At 39.1% G+C, this 18,520-nt stretch overlaps 1 protein-coding gene across 1 annotated transcript in view; it reads left to right on the plus strand.

Moving 5' to 3' along the window:
* Positions 1-228: 228 nt before the first annotated feature.
* The window catches only part of PASD1 (PAS domain containing repressor 1), a 67,485-nt gene continuing 49,193 nt past the window's right edge, over positions 229-18,520 (plus strand). Inside the window, exons 1-7 of the mRNA XM_027097994.1 lie at positions 229-270; positions 1,213-1,367; positions 4,688-4,776; positions 6,916-7,005; positions 14,921-15,020; positions 15,399-15,512; positions 17,455-17,582. Coding sequence (XP_026953795.1) covers positions 239-270; positions 1,213-1,367; positions 4,688-4,776; positions 6,916-7,005; positions 14,921-15,020; positions 15,399-15,512; positions 17,455-17,582 — 708 coding nt within the window. The 5' untranslated portion in view covers positions 229-238. The remainder of the gene's footprint in view (positions 271-1,212; positions 1,368-4,687; positions 4,777-6,915; positions 7,006-14,920; positions 15,021-15,398; positions 15,513-17,454; positions 17,583-18,520) is intronic.

The raw sequence follows: 18,520 nt of genomic DNA on the forward strand, positions 1-18,520 counted from the left end.
CTTTTTCAAATATATTCATTTGTAATGTTATTGTGACAGACATTCATCGGGGATCACACAATAAAGCAAGTCTTCAGCATCTACATAACGTATGAGAAGGTTATTGGTATTTAGTGAAATTCTATCTTTAAAAGAAGTAGGCATTCCTTGAGGGAAAAGTGCTATGCAATTGAGAACTTTGATTAGTCTTATTGTGGCTCCACCTTGATTTCAGAATTTTTTGTTACAGCACTGAATAATGGATGAGGACGGGAAAAAGAGAAAGAAGAGGTATGAATTCCTAACTGATATTTCCGTCAAAGCCCTCTCCCCTGCCCTCCGTTCTTATTTCACATCTAGCAAAATTCTCCTTCCTTGGGGAAACCTGACTCACAAAGGGAAATGTGATCTCTCTGGCGGGTGTTCCATAACCCCAGCCCCAACTCTGTTATAATACTGTGTACACTACCTATGTCCTGACAGCCTCCCTCATCAAACTGTGTCCTCCATGCCTTGCATAGTGGCTGCCCAGAGCTGACACTGAATAAATGGTTTTATAGTTCCTGATCGGTTGAGAAACCTGTTTGGAGGCCTTGGCTTGCCTAGAGTTGAAATTCATTTACATTTGAGAAGATAAATTACCGTATTTTTCCAGTTTGAGAATCTAAAGTAAATTCCAGTCTGCTCAAAAAGTTTTGGTCAGGATTTTTCAGAATGGTCTGTGTTTTTTTAAAGGTAAAAAATAAAATCTCAATTAGCATTTCATTGCTCAGCCTTCTCTCTGAGAAGGAACATTGGCTTTTAGAGAGCCTCTTGAATAATTATAGATCATTTAGAAACAATTGTATTTAATCAGAAGTACTCTTGAAAAAGCAGGTAAGAATATATGGTGGAACAAAGACCCACCATTACATTCAAATTATTTTGGATTTATTTTATATAATTCATAGGCCACTGTGCCAGACACTGTGTGGGCTTTGGTATGGGAGACATGGAGACAGATACCCTCAAGGGCCTCACAGTCTGAGGGAGATGAGATTGGCTTTCATTTCCTTATTTTAATATTCACAGTTTTTGTTGCTCTATGAGTTATCAAGGGACCAGATTTTTGCTCAGATGTTGACATTAACATCTCCCTTTCTCTCTTCTTATTTCTCCCCATCCATTATCCATCTTCTGAATTCCCAGCCCTACCCTTATTATTAATAACCTTGATTGTTTTTTGTCAATTAGGGATGCACCTGATGCATCTGAAAACAAACCGAAGGACCGCGTCAGGAACTTCTTCACAGAACTGCGTGCTCTGCTGCAAAGTCACGGTTATCCTACGAAAGGACGCAAAGCTAAAACATCGCAGAGTGCTGCTGCCCTTTCACAGAAGAATGGAGGTTGGAACTGAGCACCCCGACCCATCCTTATAGCTGTGGGTGGGACAGCTGGGTCTCTCCCTTTACCTCAAACATCTCTGGGAGGGATTAATGACGAGATGATCTCCTGAGGCACCTTCTGATACATGGCTATTTATTTTCTCTCCATTCATAAGTTTGTTATAGTCAATGCTGAAAATATTATTGAGGTTCATGCAAAAGTAGAAAAAGGAAATGAGAATTAGTAGAAGTATTCTGGGCAATAACAATGCAAATTTCTGTATCTTAGGCACTTGAAGGCATATGATAAATTTTGCTAAGGCAAACAGAGCCCCAAGGGTGTCAGACGGTACCTGTAATATTTAAGTAGATTTAACTCAAAACATCTGAGCAGGTTATACCCATAGCATGTAACCGTGCTGTAAAGAGCTCTTACCTAAAAAAAATTTTCTTGACCAGATGATACCTTCAGCTGTTGCCTTATTTCTGTGCCCTCTTCACAGCAAAGCTTCTTGAAGTGATTGTATAGACCCTGTGTCCACTTCCTCATGCCCCATTCTTTCCTCAACCCACTTCACTGAGGCTGGAGCTCCCACCAATCCAGGACAACTACTTTTGTCGGGAATAGCAGTGGCCTCCACATTGCTGAATTCTTTGGTCCCTTAACTGTCCTCATCTTTCCTGATATTTCAAAAACATTGGACAGGTGACCACTCCCTCCTTCTTGAAGCATTTTTCTCTTGGCTTCCAGGATAACTGCATAACTTGATTCTGGTTTCTCTCCTAACTCATTGGCCATTCCTTCTCTCTCTCTCTCTCTCTCTCTCTCTCTCTCTCTCTCTCTCTCTCTCTTTTGCATCCCCTATTTCCCTCTTCAACTTCTAATCATTGATGTGCCCCAGGGCTCAGTCCTAGGACCTTTTCTCTTCAATATCTACACTCATTTTCCAGCCCCTTAATTCGAAGGGCTACCTGGATGTCAATGCCCCCGACTTTTTAAATCTATCTACAGCGCTGACCTCCTCCCTGAACTCCATACTTGAGAATCATACTCATTATTAAATCAGCAAGAGAGTTTCCTCTGTGACTTCTTTGCTTGGATATCTAACAGGAAAGTTAACATGGCTATTCAGGACCTCTTGATTCCTCTCCACTCAATTGCCTCTCACACCCCCAGCCTTGGTTCTCCCAATTTCAGTAACAGGTACCACCATTCTTCTAGCTGCTCAAGATAAAAATCTAGATGTCATTCTTGTGTCCTCCACCCCCTCAACCAATCCATCAGCAAATCCTTTTGGCTTTACCTCTAAAATATATCTCAAATCCATTCACTCTGCCCACTTCCATAGCCTTGGTGTACCACCCTAATCCAGGCCATCATCATCTGTTCCTTTCAGAGAAGCTTTCCAGCGAGACTCCCTTGCTTCTACTCTTGTTCCCCAGTTTGACCTATCTTTCACAAACAACCATAGTGATCTTTTAAAAACATACATCACTCTCCTGCTTAAAAGCACGTCCTGTTCCACTCAGAATATTGCCAACTCCTTACCATGTACCCTACATAATCTGGTCCTACCCGTCTCTCAGACTTCATTTCCTACTGCTCTATCCCTTGGTCACCCTACAGTAGCCCCTTTGACCTCCTGTCTCCCTTTGTACTTAACTGCTTCCTCTGCCTGAGATGCTTTCTTTGCTCCCAGGTTTTCACATGGCTCTCTTCCTGTCATTACTCACCTTCGCAGCAAGGCCTTCCCTGAGCACCCTGTCGAAATTACTGTGCTTAAAGATATATGAAATGATCAGTTCCATGGTCTCTGTGTTGGTTATCTGTCTCCCCCACTAGTCTGTAAGATACAAAAGCACAGTCACCTTATTTGTCTTGTTTGTGCTCTATCATCAGCCTCTAAAAGATACATAGTAGGAGCCCAGTAAATGTTAGTTAAATAAATGAATGAATGAGGTTCAGCATAATGAGAATTACCAAGTCCCTATTGTGAGTTAAGTACTATGCTGTACACTGGGGTTTTAGTGAAGAATTGGGTATGGTGCCCACCCTAGAAACGAAACAAGAACATGTTCATGGGTAATAGTAAGGTAGAAAAGCATTTTATGGTTGCTTTATAAAATACATTGGCTTTATTTTCTGGCAATATATGGACTCTCTTCTGTCTTTTTTATTTCTTTGTAGGGAGTACAGGAGATGAAAGTCACTAGGTGGAGCTGAAAGTCAATGGGGAAATGACCTCAGAAATCAGCCATGGGAGAGTGACATGGGTTGTTTCCCGAATTTGAGAAGTTGTGACCAGAATTGAGTTTCCAGGCTGGGGCAGTGGTCAGGAAGACTGATTTTGAGGCAGTTGTGCAATTGGCATGGTTTATTTTTCATGTTATTTCTACTCCCCATGTAGTTATACACCCTCTTCTCATTCCCTCTTGAGTGAGGGTTCTGGAGCTGTTCTACTCATGCTTGGCTCCCTTGTTATCCACATCTACTCATAGAAAAGGATATGAGACTCCTACCCACCAAGAAAGCAAGTCTGCTGTCAGAGCTGTCCTTGTCAAAGGATTTAACATTTTGAATAGGGAGCAAAGTTTTATGGGTCTCTAACACTTTTGTGAGGAGAAGAAACGAACGTTTATTGACATACATTAAAATAACTGGAAACTGGAGGGCTGTGTTAGTGAGGTCCCTGAGTTACTGAAGTTAGGGGTGTGGGTGGGATTGAGGGAGGTGGAGAGGGGCAGATGTTGATAGCAAAGTCTCTGAATGAGCACAGGAGCCGGAACACTGCTCAATGGGAAAACCAGAAAACATTGAAGAATGTGTGAGAGATAGAACAGTGTCAGCAGCTTTGGAGAGTTACAAGATATGACTTAAAGATTTTCTAGTTAAGGGCCCTTGCTAAAGCTTAATTCGATGAAACTAAATCATGGAATTCCTTATTTTACCCAGGGATTGAGGAGATTTTAGACGTCTGAATACACCTAGAGCATTCGACACAGCCTGTACCTTATCTGGTATATTATGAATACTGGGTTTTGATAGAATTCAGAAGACTTAAAGAAGTCAAGAAAAGGAAAGAATTGGGGGTTGAAAATCATAATGTTGTTAGAAAGGTCATCATGTAGATCAGTAGAAATTCAGGTGGATGATCTTCAAGGTCTTTTTCAATTCTGAACACTTCTTTGTTTATGATAATTTATAAGCAATTAGTCTACTTCAGATCCTTCATTAGCACTCAGCATTTTCTCATGAGAGTCTTTTTCATAAAATTATAACTTTGAAAAATCTAATACCCATAAGCTAATCATTTTTTTTCTTTCTTCCTTTTTCTAAAAAGGCAAAGTCAATCCAGAAGCCTCTAGAGAGAAATCTAATAGGATTCCATCACGTCATAGCTATGAAGATCTCAACCAGATGATACTACAAGTAAGAGGGAGTTTGTTCTTTGATTACTTCATATGTAGAATACGTGCAATAGAAGATAAAGAATAGTGGTTTTTCAAAGTGTGGCTAGGAGACCATGCATTCAGAATTACCTAGGGAGCTTGGTAAAAATACAGGTTCCTGGGACCCACCTTAAACTGTCTGAATCGGAATCTCAATCCTGGTAAGACCAGGAGCCTTCATGTCTAACATGCTGCCCAGATGCTTCTTATGCCAAGTGAACCCACTGATCTTGAGTGACAACAAAAATGAACAACTCTTTCTATAGTTTAGTGTCAAGTTAAGTAATTATCTGGTAGAGTCATTCAGCACAGGTTGCTAGACTCTACTGAATAAGGCTTTTAAGTCCGTATTTTTTCCTCAGTGACATGAGGAAACATGTTCATGGTTTCTATCTCCAATGGAACTGGTAAGTTTCACTGAGTTCAAAGGCCACAAACTAAAGCCCGAATGACCATGGTCTTTCTTTTGAGTCAGACAGACAGAGATATGAATTGTGCCTTTGTCACTTACTCGTTATGCATCTTTGAAAGAATTACTATCTCTGAGCTTTGATTTCTTTCTCTGTAAAATATCTCTGTTTCACAGAGTTGTTATGAGAATAAAGTGAACATGTGTGAAATGTGTAGTTCACTTTTTCACTCTCTTCTTTGTGTCATTTAATTTCTCTTATTTTCCATCCCTTTGTCTCCTTGTGTTGCAGTCTGAGTCACTTCTTCAGCTCTGTCTTCCAGTTCAAAAATTGTCTTTCCAGCTATGTTCTAACTTGCTATTTAACCTACATATTGAGTTTTTATTTTGATGATATTATTTCTAGACATTTTGTTTGATTATTTTTCACATCTGCCTAGTCAGTTATGAGTCTCTTGCTCCTTCATTATGTTTTCAATACCCTTTTAAAATTTATTTAAGCATATTAAGCATGCTTATTTTATAGTCTATCCCTGATATTTCCAGTATCTGCGCATTTAAAATCTGATTTGCATTTTATTATTTATACTGCCTCTTGTTCATGATGTTTCATTTTTTCCTGTTTGTTAATCATTCATTACAATCTCATGTTATTTGGGAATTTATCTGCATGAATTCTTTGAGGGCTTTAAAATCATTCTCTAGAGATGATTTCAACTTCTTTTTACTAGATATCTGGGGTCAGGACCATGTGAAAGTAAATAATAGGCTTGGAGTGTTGAGGGCTACACAGGTAGTTCTGAATTCCAGCTCCGAATCTGTGCGAGTGTAGGCTTCTGTTTGTAATTCCCAGATGACACTCGTTTTTCTTTTCCTTTTCTAGTCTGAGTGGAAGCTGAGGCAGGATGGGCAGGTTGTGAATCCCCTGGCTTCCTTTGCTGGATAAGATCTTTCTATTTTGTCTGCCGAGAGAGTTACCCTTTGGGAGGCCTGGCTTTATGCAGGAGTCTCTGATTTCACCCCCGACCTTGTGCGGGCCCAGGCTTTGCTTTCTGTCCTCCCAGCTCTATGCCATCAGTGTTGTGTAGATATTCCCAAGGCATATGCAAGCTCCGTTATCCCCTTACCTCTGAATTCTCATGTTCTAGTCATTTCTGATGTCAGATCGTTTCCCTTACTTTACCAGAAGCTTGGCCCTGTTTTGAAATATAAGTTTTAATATATTTTAATCATCATTTTAGGTATTCTCTACCAGGAGGCATTTGTCTGGATATCTAATCCATTATATAGCAGGGAAGTGATGGCAATACCCATATTTATAAATAGATGACTAAACTAACCACAAACGAAAACGCCCTCCAAGATATTCTTACAGTTTTTAAAATTAATTTTGAATTGAATATGAAACAACCTACACACGGAAATGAATCTTCGTAGCTTGTGTTGGAGAGTTTTGTGTTAATTGGGTATACATTGAAATTTGTTTGTCTAAGTGACACATCATTTGATAAACGTCTCATGCTTAAGGTTAAGTAGATTCTGTGTAGGAGGCAGAATAATGGAATTTTAATTAAGTCTGTGCCTGCTTTATTGATATTTAAGGACCACAATACACTTTCAGTGTGTGATTATAATTATGCATTTAGAAATAAAGCTATCATTTTATTATTGTTCCACTATTTAATTACATTATTATTCTCTCTTCATTAGTCATTAGATGGCTTTATGATAATAGTGAGCACAGATGGAGTGATAATTTTCGTGACTGACAACATCTCTTCTCTCCTTGGCCATTTACCAGTAAGTTCTCCCAGCTTTTGGGAAAGGATCATTTGCTTTGTCGTTTAGGGGTTTATTATTTGTTTTCAGCAGCGTATAACTCATCAGAGAAGACATTCTCAATGTTGTCAAAACGCGCACCTGTTTTACTGTCCTCTCCATTGGTTTCAGTTTTAAAGCTATGAAAACAAACTCTGATATAAGGTAATGAAACGGTGTGTGTGCGTTGGTGTATGGTTTTTAAACTGCCCCTGAAGGAGAGCTCCAAAGAAGACTCAGGGGATAATCCCCAAGGTGACTACTTTGCAAGACAGCCCTCACAAGATGGATGTGTCTGATTTTGTACATTTCTTGAGTCCACCACATACTGATTAAACAATGAATGTCATGCTTTGGTCATGCTGGCTCATGGCATCCATTTCCAGGTCTGATTTGCTTTTTGTTTCTTTATATTGAAGAGCAAATCCTGATCTCATTTGGAAAAAAAATTAGAAATGATTGCCTAATTTAGAAATGTTGTAAATATTGCTGGAGAGACCTACACATGAGTTATAGTCAGAGTCTCTGATGTTCAAATTAGTCACTCATTCCTGAGCCCTTTGGTGTCACTATATCCCTCTCAGGAAAGCTTTCTATATCTTCCTAGCACCATTGACTTGAATATATGACTTCCTAAAATTTTTCTGGATCTTCACGCTGGACACCTACCAGATGTATCACTTAAACATGAAAGTACTGCATACCTTCATATTGCATGCCTGCCTGTGTGTGAAGAGGGGCTGTGTAGAGTACATCCACCACCACCACTCCTGAATCTGTCACTTGGCTGGTTGTGTTAAACACATCTGGATTGTTGCTTTCATTGCATATTTCTCACTCCACGGAGTTGTCTTAAGAACTTGACCCACAGATCTATAGCACTCAAGTTTGAAACACATAAATGAATAGAAGTTTTGTTAAATTATTATTTAGTTAAGTTAGAAGAAGATTAGGAGCTTATCCTGCTAGTTATGCTGTTCCAGCCGGCATGTTCTACGGCCCACTTGGAAACTCAGAGAGCTTTTCTGCTCTTTTCTTTTTATTTAAAGGTACTAAGGTCCATTTCTTTATTTCTCATTCTCTTACCTTTCTTTTAGAAAGCAGTTTGGATTTCGAAATTCAGCTTATATTTATAGAATAACAGAACAGCTGAATAAAATGCAAATATTAGAGATATTCATTGCATTGCACCTCAGAGGAGTTATATCATAGGAGAATGGTCTTATTAAATGCACATTAAAAGAAAGAATGTAGGAGTATAATCCATTACACATTAAATTTTGTTATAGTGAAGACCAGAAAACTACCCAAATTCTTGAGGTATTTGACATTACTTAAACCAAATTTGCCGTTGACTGAGACTGGAGACTTTTCCCTGAGGATCCTCACATGAAGATTTTTCACAGCAATGGTGTTAGTTATATAATTTTCCTTGATTCCTTATGTATTTTGGTTCAGAGTTTTCACTCTTAAGAGACTCTTTCACCCTTCAACATTTGAAGTAACACACAGACACACATACACACACACACACACACACACATAGTCACCCTAAGGTAGAGGTGTCTGGGACATGGGTTTGAACTGTTAATCTTAAACCATGGACTTGATAATCTGAGACTGGTGTACTTAAAAATAAAGCTATAACTGTTATTGATTCATCTGTACATAAACGTTAAGTGGGAATGAGTTTATATATTCTTTTAAAACAGGCTTGAAAAGGACTATACCTGAGGCACAATTTCACACTTTTCCTCATTAAATCCTAATTTGTAATTTTTAACAACATGCAATTTTTCCCAGGCTTTGATTAAAAATTTCATTTTATAAGTCACTCATCTTATATTTATATGGAAACCAAGCCATTTCTAGAGTATCTGCCTGGCTCCAGGAATCTACAATTTCATTAAAAATCAAGGAACCTCTGTCTGTTGGGCAACTGTCTGTGAGGTGGAAAGAACTTGGTCTTTGGAGTCAAATAATCTGGAGATTAAAATTTAACTCTCACTCACTAACGACATGAGCTTTAGTTTCTCATCTGTCGATAGGGGACAGTATTACTTAGAGAGTGACCGGAGGTGGGATATTACAAATGGTGTGGTTAGTATCACTGATCAGGTGACATTTAGACAGATACTTGGATGGAGTGAGTATGTGAGTCATGCAGATAAGTGTGTTTCAAGTAGAAACAAACGCAAGTGAGAAGTCACTAAGGCAGGAGTATACTTGGTGTGAAAAGCTATGGTAAAGAGGCCACTGGGACGGGAGTGCTGTGAGTAAAAGGTAAAGTGGTAGGAGGTGATGGGGTCAGAGCAGTAACAGAGGTCCACCTTGTTTAGGGCCATTTGCCTTTTCCTCTGAGATGGGAGGACGCTATTTGGAGCAGATGCAAGAAATGATCTGAACTTGTTTTATCAGGATCACTCTGGGTCTTGTATTAAGAATAGGCTATAGGGGTAGGCATGGAAGTGAGGAGTCACTTGGAAAGCTGTTACAATAGTCCAGGCAATAGATGGTGATGGATTGCATTAAGGTGGATGTGGAAGTAGTCAGTGTTTTGTAGGTGAAATAAGTTTTGCAGATGGATTGGATAGGGGTGTGACAAAAAGATGGGAGGAGTCCAAGTTATGATGTTATAAAACACACCATGACTGAAATGATGGCTGTTATCATCATCGTGGTATTAAACTTATGTCTGAAATCTGGCACCACATTTTCCCAATCACTGATGTCGTTGATGGTTTTTCCTTTGGAAAAACTTGTAGTCACTGGTAGTAGTAATGTGTAGTTACTTGTATTCGCTACCCTCTGTCTTAGCAGCCTGCTTTCCTAGTCACTCTACTTCATCACCTCCTCAAAAAAACATATAATTGTTCTCTTTTATAATTTTTAACCAAAATAAAAATTTAAAATACAGATTTCATCGTGGAAAGAGTTTCTCAGGATTGAGTTTTTAAGAGTCTTTAGCAAATTTTAGACATAGGTATATGGCTATTTGGTGATAATTGTGATGAGTTTTGCTTCTCCCTGCGAAGTTTACAGTGTAGTAGAGAATCACTAGCAATGAGTCTTGTTTGATTCAGGGTGCAGTCTGAACCTCGTACAGAAGCTCTTATCCTTCCTGGTGCCCTATACAGTTGAACAGTTTTCTAATGCATGTTTAATGTGGATGTCTCTGCCAGCAAAACGATGCTGCTTGCCTGGATTCTCAGTAAATGTCAAGGAGTGGAGTAAATTCCTTTATTCTTTTTTTGCCATGACTGAGACTCAACTTACTAATATTTTTAGGACAACTAATGGTTATTTTCAAACTTGGCTTTTAAAAAGCCTTAATTTTTCACTGGTATTTATCCTTGCTTCATTAAGCTCTGAGTACCTTGATCTTTCTGCCTTGTGTAATAAGAAGAGCAAATGCCAAAGATTTACGAAAGTAACATGGTGTTGATAATGCTTTCAGATCTCTGCCCTTTATCTAATATATAGCAGGGTCACTGGGATGATCATTACGTCCACTATTTGTAGTTGGTGGTCAGTTATAAGGCATTCATTGTCACTGTCACCTTCCTTAAAGAATGTAGTTAGTTAATAAGAAACTTATTGCCACTATTTCCATCCAAGGAATGTGCACCATCAAAAGACTGCTCACTTGGAATTCTTTTAGGTGACAATGCTATACTTCCTTCTGCCAATGAAAGAACTGGTGAGCCTTAGCATTTTGTACCTCTTGTTAAGGTATTATTTTATACTTTGCATCAGAATTGTCTGTGCATGTGTTGTCTGCCCTCCTGAACTATGCGTTCATTGAAATTAGAATGAACATGTCAGGTTCATTTTTTTAAACTCTCATAAGTTTCAGCAAAAAAATAATAAATTAATTCATGTAGAATGTCCAAAATGCAGAAACTGGCCCAGTAGCAAATTGGCTGCTCTTGGTGCGGATTGGACTCAAGGTAGCTATGTTGTAGTGGAAGGAACAATGTATATGGAATTAGATGGAGCTGGGTGTGAATCTCATCTCTGAACTTGTGACCTCTCAATAATTGGACAAGCCTTCGTTTCATCATGAATTCAATAGAGGAGAATTCTTCCTCTCACAGGAGTTTAGGTGAGCTAGTTCGTGTGAACATACCTAGCATAATGTTCTGGCATGAAGCAGTTGTTAATCAAGTGTTAGGTGAAGGAATAAATGAGTGGTCTCTACTGACCAGAGGTAACTTGGTTTGGTACCTAAAGTGTATTTTATAACTAAATCAATAAAAGCATTTTTATTGAAAAAGTTAAGTTGAATGAAAAATATCTTTTTCTTTGGGGAAGTCAATTTCTTACTATGTGACTTTCATTGTCAAAATCTGTTGCCTGGCACTTCTCTGGCGGTCCAGTGGTTAAGACTCCACGCTTCCACTACAGGGGACAAGGGTTCAATCCCTGGTCGGGGAACTAAGATCCCACATGCTGCGTGGTGTGGCCAAGAAAAAGAAATCTATTGCCTGTTAATTTCATGTTTTCTTTGCTAAATTAGTGTTACATTTCTGCCCTGAATTGAGCCAAGACTTTTCTTGATTGAGACAGGATCCATCTGCTAATTTGAGCATTGGCCAACTCGTAGGCTGACTTCTACAAATGGGCCATAAAAATATATTTCTGAATTTTGACTGTAGATTATTAATATTAAAAATTAAAAATTAAAAATCATTTGAATTTGTTGTTCATCAACCAAAGCCATAATTAAGCTACAAAGAGTACTTTGTTTATTATTTTGTTCCTATCACATTAAAAACTCATTACTTAAAGGCTGATATTCAGTTTATTCATGTGTCACCATACTTCAACTACGTGGTACAGTATTTTTCACTCATTCAACTAATGTTTATTGGGTGCTCACTTGTGCCAAGCTGTGTTCTAGGTGTTGGGGATGTAGCAGTGAATAAGACGACCAAAGTCTCTGTTCTAATGCAACTTACATTTTATTGTGGGAGACATAATAAATAGATAAACATATACATGTGACTGTGATGTCAGGTAATGATAAGTGGTATGAAAAAAAAGGCAGGAAGAGAATGTCAGGGGATTGATGCTATTTAAAATACTTTTGAGTAGAGACTTCAATGAAGTAAGGGAGAAAGTCATTGCAAATATCTGGGAAAGAGTGTTTCACATTGAATGAAGACCAAGCTTAAGGGCCCCAAGATGACTGTTTGCTTGCTGTATTTGAACATGAGCAAGGAGTTCAGTGTACTTAGAATGCAGTGAGCAAGAGGGAGGGTAGGAGAGGCTAAGGTCAATAGGCAGCAAAGAGCCAGAACATAGAGCTGTCAAGGACGTTGGAAGTATACTTTGGCTTTCACTCTGAATCACTTGGGTAGCCAGTGGAAAATGTTGAGCAGAGGAATAACTTGATCTGACTTATGTTTTAAATTGATGACTCTAGCTGCTCTGTGGAGAATGGAGTGGGAGCAAGGGTGTGGCAAAGATAGATGCAGGGAGACCACTGAAGGCTATTGCAGGATCCAGGATAAAAATGATGGCTTAAACCAAGTGCTGAGAAGTGGACCGATTCTATATGTATTTTGAAGGTAGAGCCAACAGAGTTTGCTGATGGACTGGATTTGGGGCTTGAGAGAAAAAAGGCGAGTAAAGGACAAGCATGTGGGTAAATGGTGGTGCCATTTACTGAATTGGGGAAGACTGAGAGAAGAGCATGTTTGTGAGGGGAAAATATCTGGTGCACTTGTTTTGGATGTATTTTTATTTTATTTTTTAAAAATTTATTTTATTTTTGGCTGCATTGGATCTTTGTTGCTGTGCGCAAGCTTTCTCTAGTGGCGGCGAACGGGGGCTACTCTTCGTTGCGGTGCATGGGCTTCTCATAGCGGTGGCTTCTCTTGTTGCAGAGCACAGGCTCTAGGCACGTGGGCTTCAGTAGTTGTGGCACGCAGGCTCAGTAGTTGTGGCTCGCAGGCTCTAGAGCTCAGGCTCAGTAGTTGTGGTGCACGGGCTTAGTTGCTCCGCAGCATGTGGGATCTTCCCAGACCAGGGATTGAACCCGTGTCCCCTGCATTGTCAGGCGGACTCTTAACCACTGCGCCAGCAGGGAAACCCTATTTTGGATGTCTTAAAATTGAAATCCTATAAGACATCCAAGTTTAGTTATCAAGCTGAGTTCAGGGAGAAGTCTGGACTGGAGGTGAGAAGTTGGTAGTCATTAACAGTTAGATGGTATTTGATGAGGTGGAACTGGAAGAGCCCACAAGAGACAGGATAGTAAGAGAAGAGGTCCAATGACCAGACCCTGAGCATTCTTGTGCCAAGTGGCCAGGAAGAGGAGAAAGATCTAGCAAAGAAACTGTGAAGCAGTAGCCTTTGAAGAAAAAGGATATCCATATGTGTATGGTGTCCTGGAAGCCAAGTAAACAAAGTATTTCAAGCATGAAGGAGAGGTCAGTTGTATCAAATGCTGAGATGTTAGGCAAGATGAGGGTTGAAATTGACTATTGAATTTGGTGATATGGACATCACTGGTAACCAGAAAAGTGGAGTGGTTAGGATAAAAATCTGATTAGTGTGGTTTTAAGGGAGAGTGAGAGGTGAAGAAATGAGAGACATCAAGTATAGTTCCTTTCAATGATTTTTGTTCTAAAGTGGACCAGAGAAGTTAGTTAGAGATGGAGGAGAGGATGTAGTGTCAAGGAAGATTTTGGATTTTTGTGTTGTTTCTGTTTTTAAGATGACAGACATTATAACATCTCTGATTTAGCATTTGTGTGCTAAGGGAAAGACCCAGCAGAAAGGGAAAGCTTGAAGATGTGGGGGATAGGGGGAGAATTTCTGAAATGATGTCCTTGAATAGTCAAGAGAGGATGAAGGACAGTGCAGTAGACTTAGGTAGGAGCTTATTTGGTGCAATAGGAGAGAAAGCAGGTCTCTGGCCACAGGAGCAGATAGGTCGGTAAGATTTGGTGCAGGGAGATATTGACATTTCCTTCTCCCTTTGTTTTTAATTGAAATAAGAAATGAGATCCCAGCTGAATATGAGGAGGGTGGCAGCGGAGGGGACGGTTTCTCAGGTTTGAAGGAGGAGAAGGCAAGAAATAGTCATATTGAAGAGTAGAAGAGTGAATTATCTAGGGAAATGTGGAATGATTTCTAGGCAGAGCTGAGTGCCCATTTAAAATAATACACAGTATGGGTGTGGGGTTTTCTCCATACACATTCAGTTGCTTGGGGGAAGGTACAGGGTAGCTGAAGAGTTGAAATTAAGCAGAGTTGGGACTTTCCCAGGCAAATAAGAGCTCATGGCAGTGATTAGAATGATCGACTATGGCATCTGAACTGGGTAACGAGGGATGTGACAATTTGAAGGAGATAATGTTCAGTGAAAATGGGATGTGAATGGACTGGAGGTCTCAGTGGGTGGGATAGTTGTTGGAGAGGTGGGGTACTTGCATGAGTGCACTGGAAAGGTAGGTGGTGATGGTCATAGAACAGGGTAATGTGAATTGGGACTTTAGACTTTAGAAGTCTAACAGGTCTGACTGTAAGATGGCTGACATGGGGCAGATGATAAGCTTTTTATTTTATTTTATTTTATTATTTATTTATTACTTTTTTTAACATCAACTTTCTGTCTGTATGGATTTGCCTATTCTGGACATTTTCTGTAAATGGAATCATATAATACATAGTCTTTTTTTTTTACATCTTTATTGGAGTATAATTGCTTTACAATGGTGTGTTAGTTTCTGCTTTATAACAAAGTGAATCAGCTATACATATACATATGTTCCCATATCTCTTCCCTCTTGCATCTCCCTCCCAGATGATAAGCTTAAGTAAGGAGACAGAGGAAGTAAATATAGTAGTACAAATAACAAAATTTATTCCCTCTTTCCTTCTTCAGGATGACATCATGGGTAAAAATTTATTAAGCCTTCTGCCTGATGAAGAGAAACATGAAGTCTACCAAAAGATTTCTGTCAAACTTCCTTTGTCAAGCTCAGGTACAGACTATTTGTTTCAAATAGTAAGTTCTTAGATTTTAAGAGACAGATAACAATCACTTAGAGGAATAATATAGACATTTCACAAATTATATTTCTAGTATTAAAAAATCTCTCCTCTATTAAATCTTGTTCTTAATCATGAACCCTGATTAGTTCAGCTTTTGTATAATTGTATTAGTGTTCTATAAATTATGTTCTAGCTGATACCCCACTCTACAGATACAACATAGATAACTGTGCAAGTGGTAATGTTCATGAAAAGAAAATAATATTTTTGTAAAATCTAGTCTAAATAAGACAATAATCATATGAAAGAATCCTACAGAATATAGATAAGTACAAATGTAAGCATGTTTTGTATCTGTTTTCTTTTAGCAGAAAAACATATTGATTTTTGCTGTCATTTAAAAAGAGGAGGTGCTGAACATGATAGCAGCCCTGCTTATGAATGTGTGAAATTCATCCTGAGTGTAAAATTTATTTCTAATGGTAAGAAAAACAGTTTTTAATCTTATCTAGATGAAGTTCATGAATTATGCAGCCCTTCATTGGTAATATAAATGCCTTTCTACTGTTGGTACTCTCACACTCTCTCCTACCCCTATGATCACAGGTTTTGATGGACCACAGACATTAATTAGACTTTTAAAAAAGTAATAGCAAAATTTACAAGGTGGGGTCATATGGTAACATGGTGGACTGATCTGATAAGGATGGCTCTTTCCTTCTACAAAAACAAGGAAATTATTGTTAAAACATAATCTAAGAAGTTTATTGCATAGCCAATCTTAAAAGAAAGGGAAATCCATGGGTGCTAGAAATTAAAGGATAAAGTATGAGACCTAGTGATAAGAGGGAGCTGATTTTGTGCTGGGCCTAAGTGAGTCTTAAGTCATACATTGGCTCCATTGGCTGGGATCTGGAGTTCTAACACTCATTCAAGGACCAACACATAAAACCTAGAGACTTAAAATGATCAGTAAAATTCTGTCCACTGGCCTAGAGGAAGAGTAAGCTTGTTATCTCTCTCAGAGTTTGAATGGAAAAAAATGTGTCATTTACAGGAAATCAAAACCCAAATCTGTGTGTCTTACATGTGGATATGGGATCTGAATTTGTAATTTTTAAGGCTTCAGGAACCACAAGCTGATAAATTAACATAAACACTGATTTGGGGCCATTAAAAGATCTAGGGCTTGAATCAAAGGTAAATAGCCCAGCAAATATGTGAAAAGATGCTCCAACTCACTAGTAAGCAAAGAATGAAAAATTCAGAGACCAATGAGTAACACTGTACACGCATCAAAATGTAAACAATTAGGAGTGTGAATAATACCAAATATTGGTGAGGATGTGAGAAATGAAAACACTAATACGGTGTCGAGAGGAATGTAAACTCATGAAGCCATCCTGGAAAACAGAGTGAACTGAAGTCAATTATCTTGTAACTCAGCAATCCTATCGCTGGGTGGAAATATCGCAGAGGCGAAGTCTCAGAGAGATCTGTGTCTAAGGGGACATGTTCTATGTATGTCATAGTGTTGTTCATGGTAGGAGGGAGGAATGATGCACAGCCTAGGTGTGCATCATTAGGGAAATGGACAAGTAAAATCTGGGGAAATACACAATATGGAAAACTTTGTAGTAGTCAAAAGCAATGAACTGTAGATATACATAGTACAACATGGTTAGACCTTAAAACCGTATTGTTGGTTGACAAACAGAATGAGATCCATAGCACAATGCCACTTTTGTAAATTGTAAAAGCATATAGTACATAGAACCAGACTACACATTTTACAAAGTTATATATTAAATGTGGTAGATGACAGTGGGTACCTGTGGGTGGGAAAGGGACAGAGAAAAGAAAAAAGTAAAAACAAGAGTGGGAATTTTATCTGTGTTCATAATATGCCATGAACTAAGAATATAATTAACTCAGTTCTTTGCCACTGAGGTCTAAAGATATAACAAATGAATGAATGGATAAATAAATAATGAAAGTTAGCTCACACATGGTCCTCTGATATCTTTGTCACGTGCCTTTGGAAACCAAAGGTCAAATACCTTTAAAAAAACTTGACTACATGCACACACAAATTATACACACATTTTTGATACCCACATGGTCTATGTAAAGAAGGGGAGCTGAACTATTTTGGAGACTAAAATGTCCATTCACAGGGTAAGAACAGAAGACTGACGATCACCCTGAACTCATAATTATTTCTCAGTAATTACTTCATGTTTTGGTGGAGATCAGGGTGGGGAGGGTGACTGGGAAGGAAGACAGAAAAAATTCGTGGTTCGGAATTCTGAAAATTGTCAGTGGGTTGGCAAACGGCTCACTGATACGGCAGGTGCCCATCCTCTTGTGTAATCGCCCCACTTTTCTATTAGATTGTCACGTGTGTGTCTCTGTCTCCCTTAGAGCCTGTGGTGTTCTTCCGTAGCTTCTTCCCCAGCCTGTCTGGTGAGTTGTCTGCCAGAAATCTTTCTTTGGAGGATCGGTTTTGTCTGGTGGGGACCGCTTGTGTTCTCAGGATTCAAATTCTAATGGTGAGTATGTTGTGTGTGTGCTTCCCCCATTGTGGCCATGTGGGCTTCCTTTAAAGGGACATGTCCCCTTTGGTCTCTCAGCCATTGCACAGCACTGCTAAAGCACCTGATGTGTGCAGAGGGTTGTGTTAGGATACGTGAATGAGAAAAGATCAGCTCCTGTGTTTCAGAAGTTGAACATCTGAGTGGAGATCTGGACATACCCAGAAGAGATGCACACTCATTGACAAATTGTTTTGATATAATATTAAACAGGTATACAGGGGCTGGGGGTTGGGACATAGTAAGAGAAGTGACCATTTTGGCAGGTGGATAAAGAAAGGCTTCTCTCACCAGGTGAGTTTTGAGGCAGCTCTCCTGCTCGTCCAATGCTCACTTAGTATCTTCCTAATAGAGAACTCACAGTTTCTGTCTCTAAAAAGAAAAATCAGTCCTTGGAATTCATCTGATCAATTCAGGCTAATGAATTATTCACTAAGTAACATACTTAGTAAGCACCTACTATGTGCCAGGTACTGTGCTAGGTGCTGGGGAAACAGGCAATAGACAAGTAATATTGATAAGTGTCATGGAGATGTTAAAACAGAATCTTGTGCTAATGACTGGTGTGGGTAGGGAGTTCAGCAGAGTGGTCAGGGAAGGTCTCTCTCTGATGACCTGTCTTTTGAACAGAGACCACGAATGATGATAAGGTGCCAACCCAGTGAAGACAGGAAGGCAATTCAGGTAGAGGGTTCAGCAGCTGTAAAAGTCATGAGGTAGTAACTAGCTTGGAGAGTTCCAGGAAACAAGGACCATCATGTGACTAGAAAAAGGTGAAAGGGAAGGAGTAGTAGAAAATAAGATACAAGAGGTAGGCAGGGGCCAGATTATGTACAGCTTTGAGTGGAAAGTAGGAGGATGGCATGATCTGATTTGTTTTTAAAAGATCAGGTTGG

This window comes from Aethalodelphis obliquidens, unplaced genomic scaffold (genome assembly GCF_003676395.1).
Source record: "Aethalodelphis obliquidens isolate GAN/ISIS:26980383/991018 unplaced genomic scaffold, ASM367639v1 scaffold118, whole genome shotgun sequence".
NCBI classification, from domain to species: domain Eukaryota; kingdom Metazoa; phylum Chordata; class Mammalia; order Artiodactyla; family Delphinidae; genus Aethalodelphis; species Aethalodelphis obliquidens.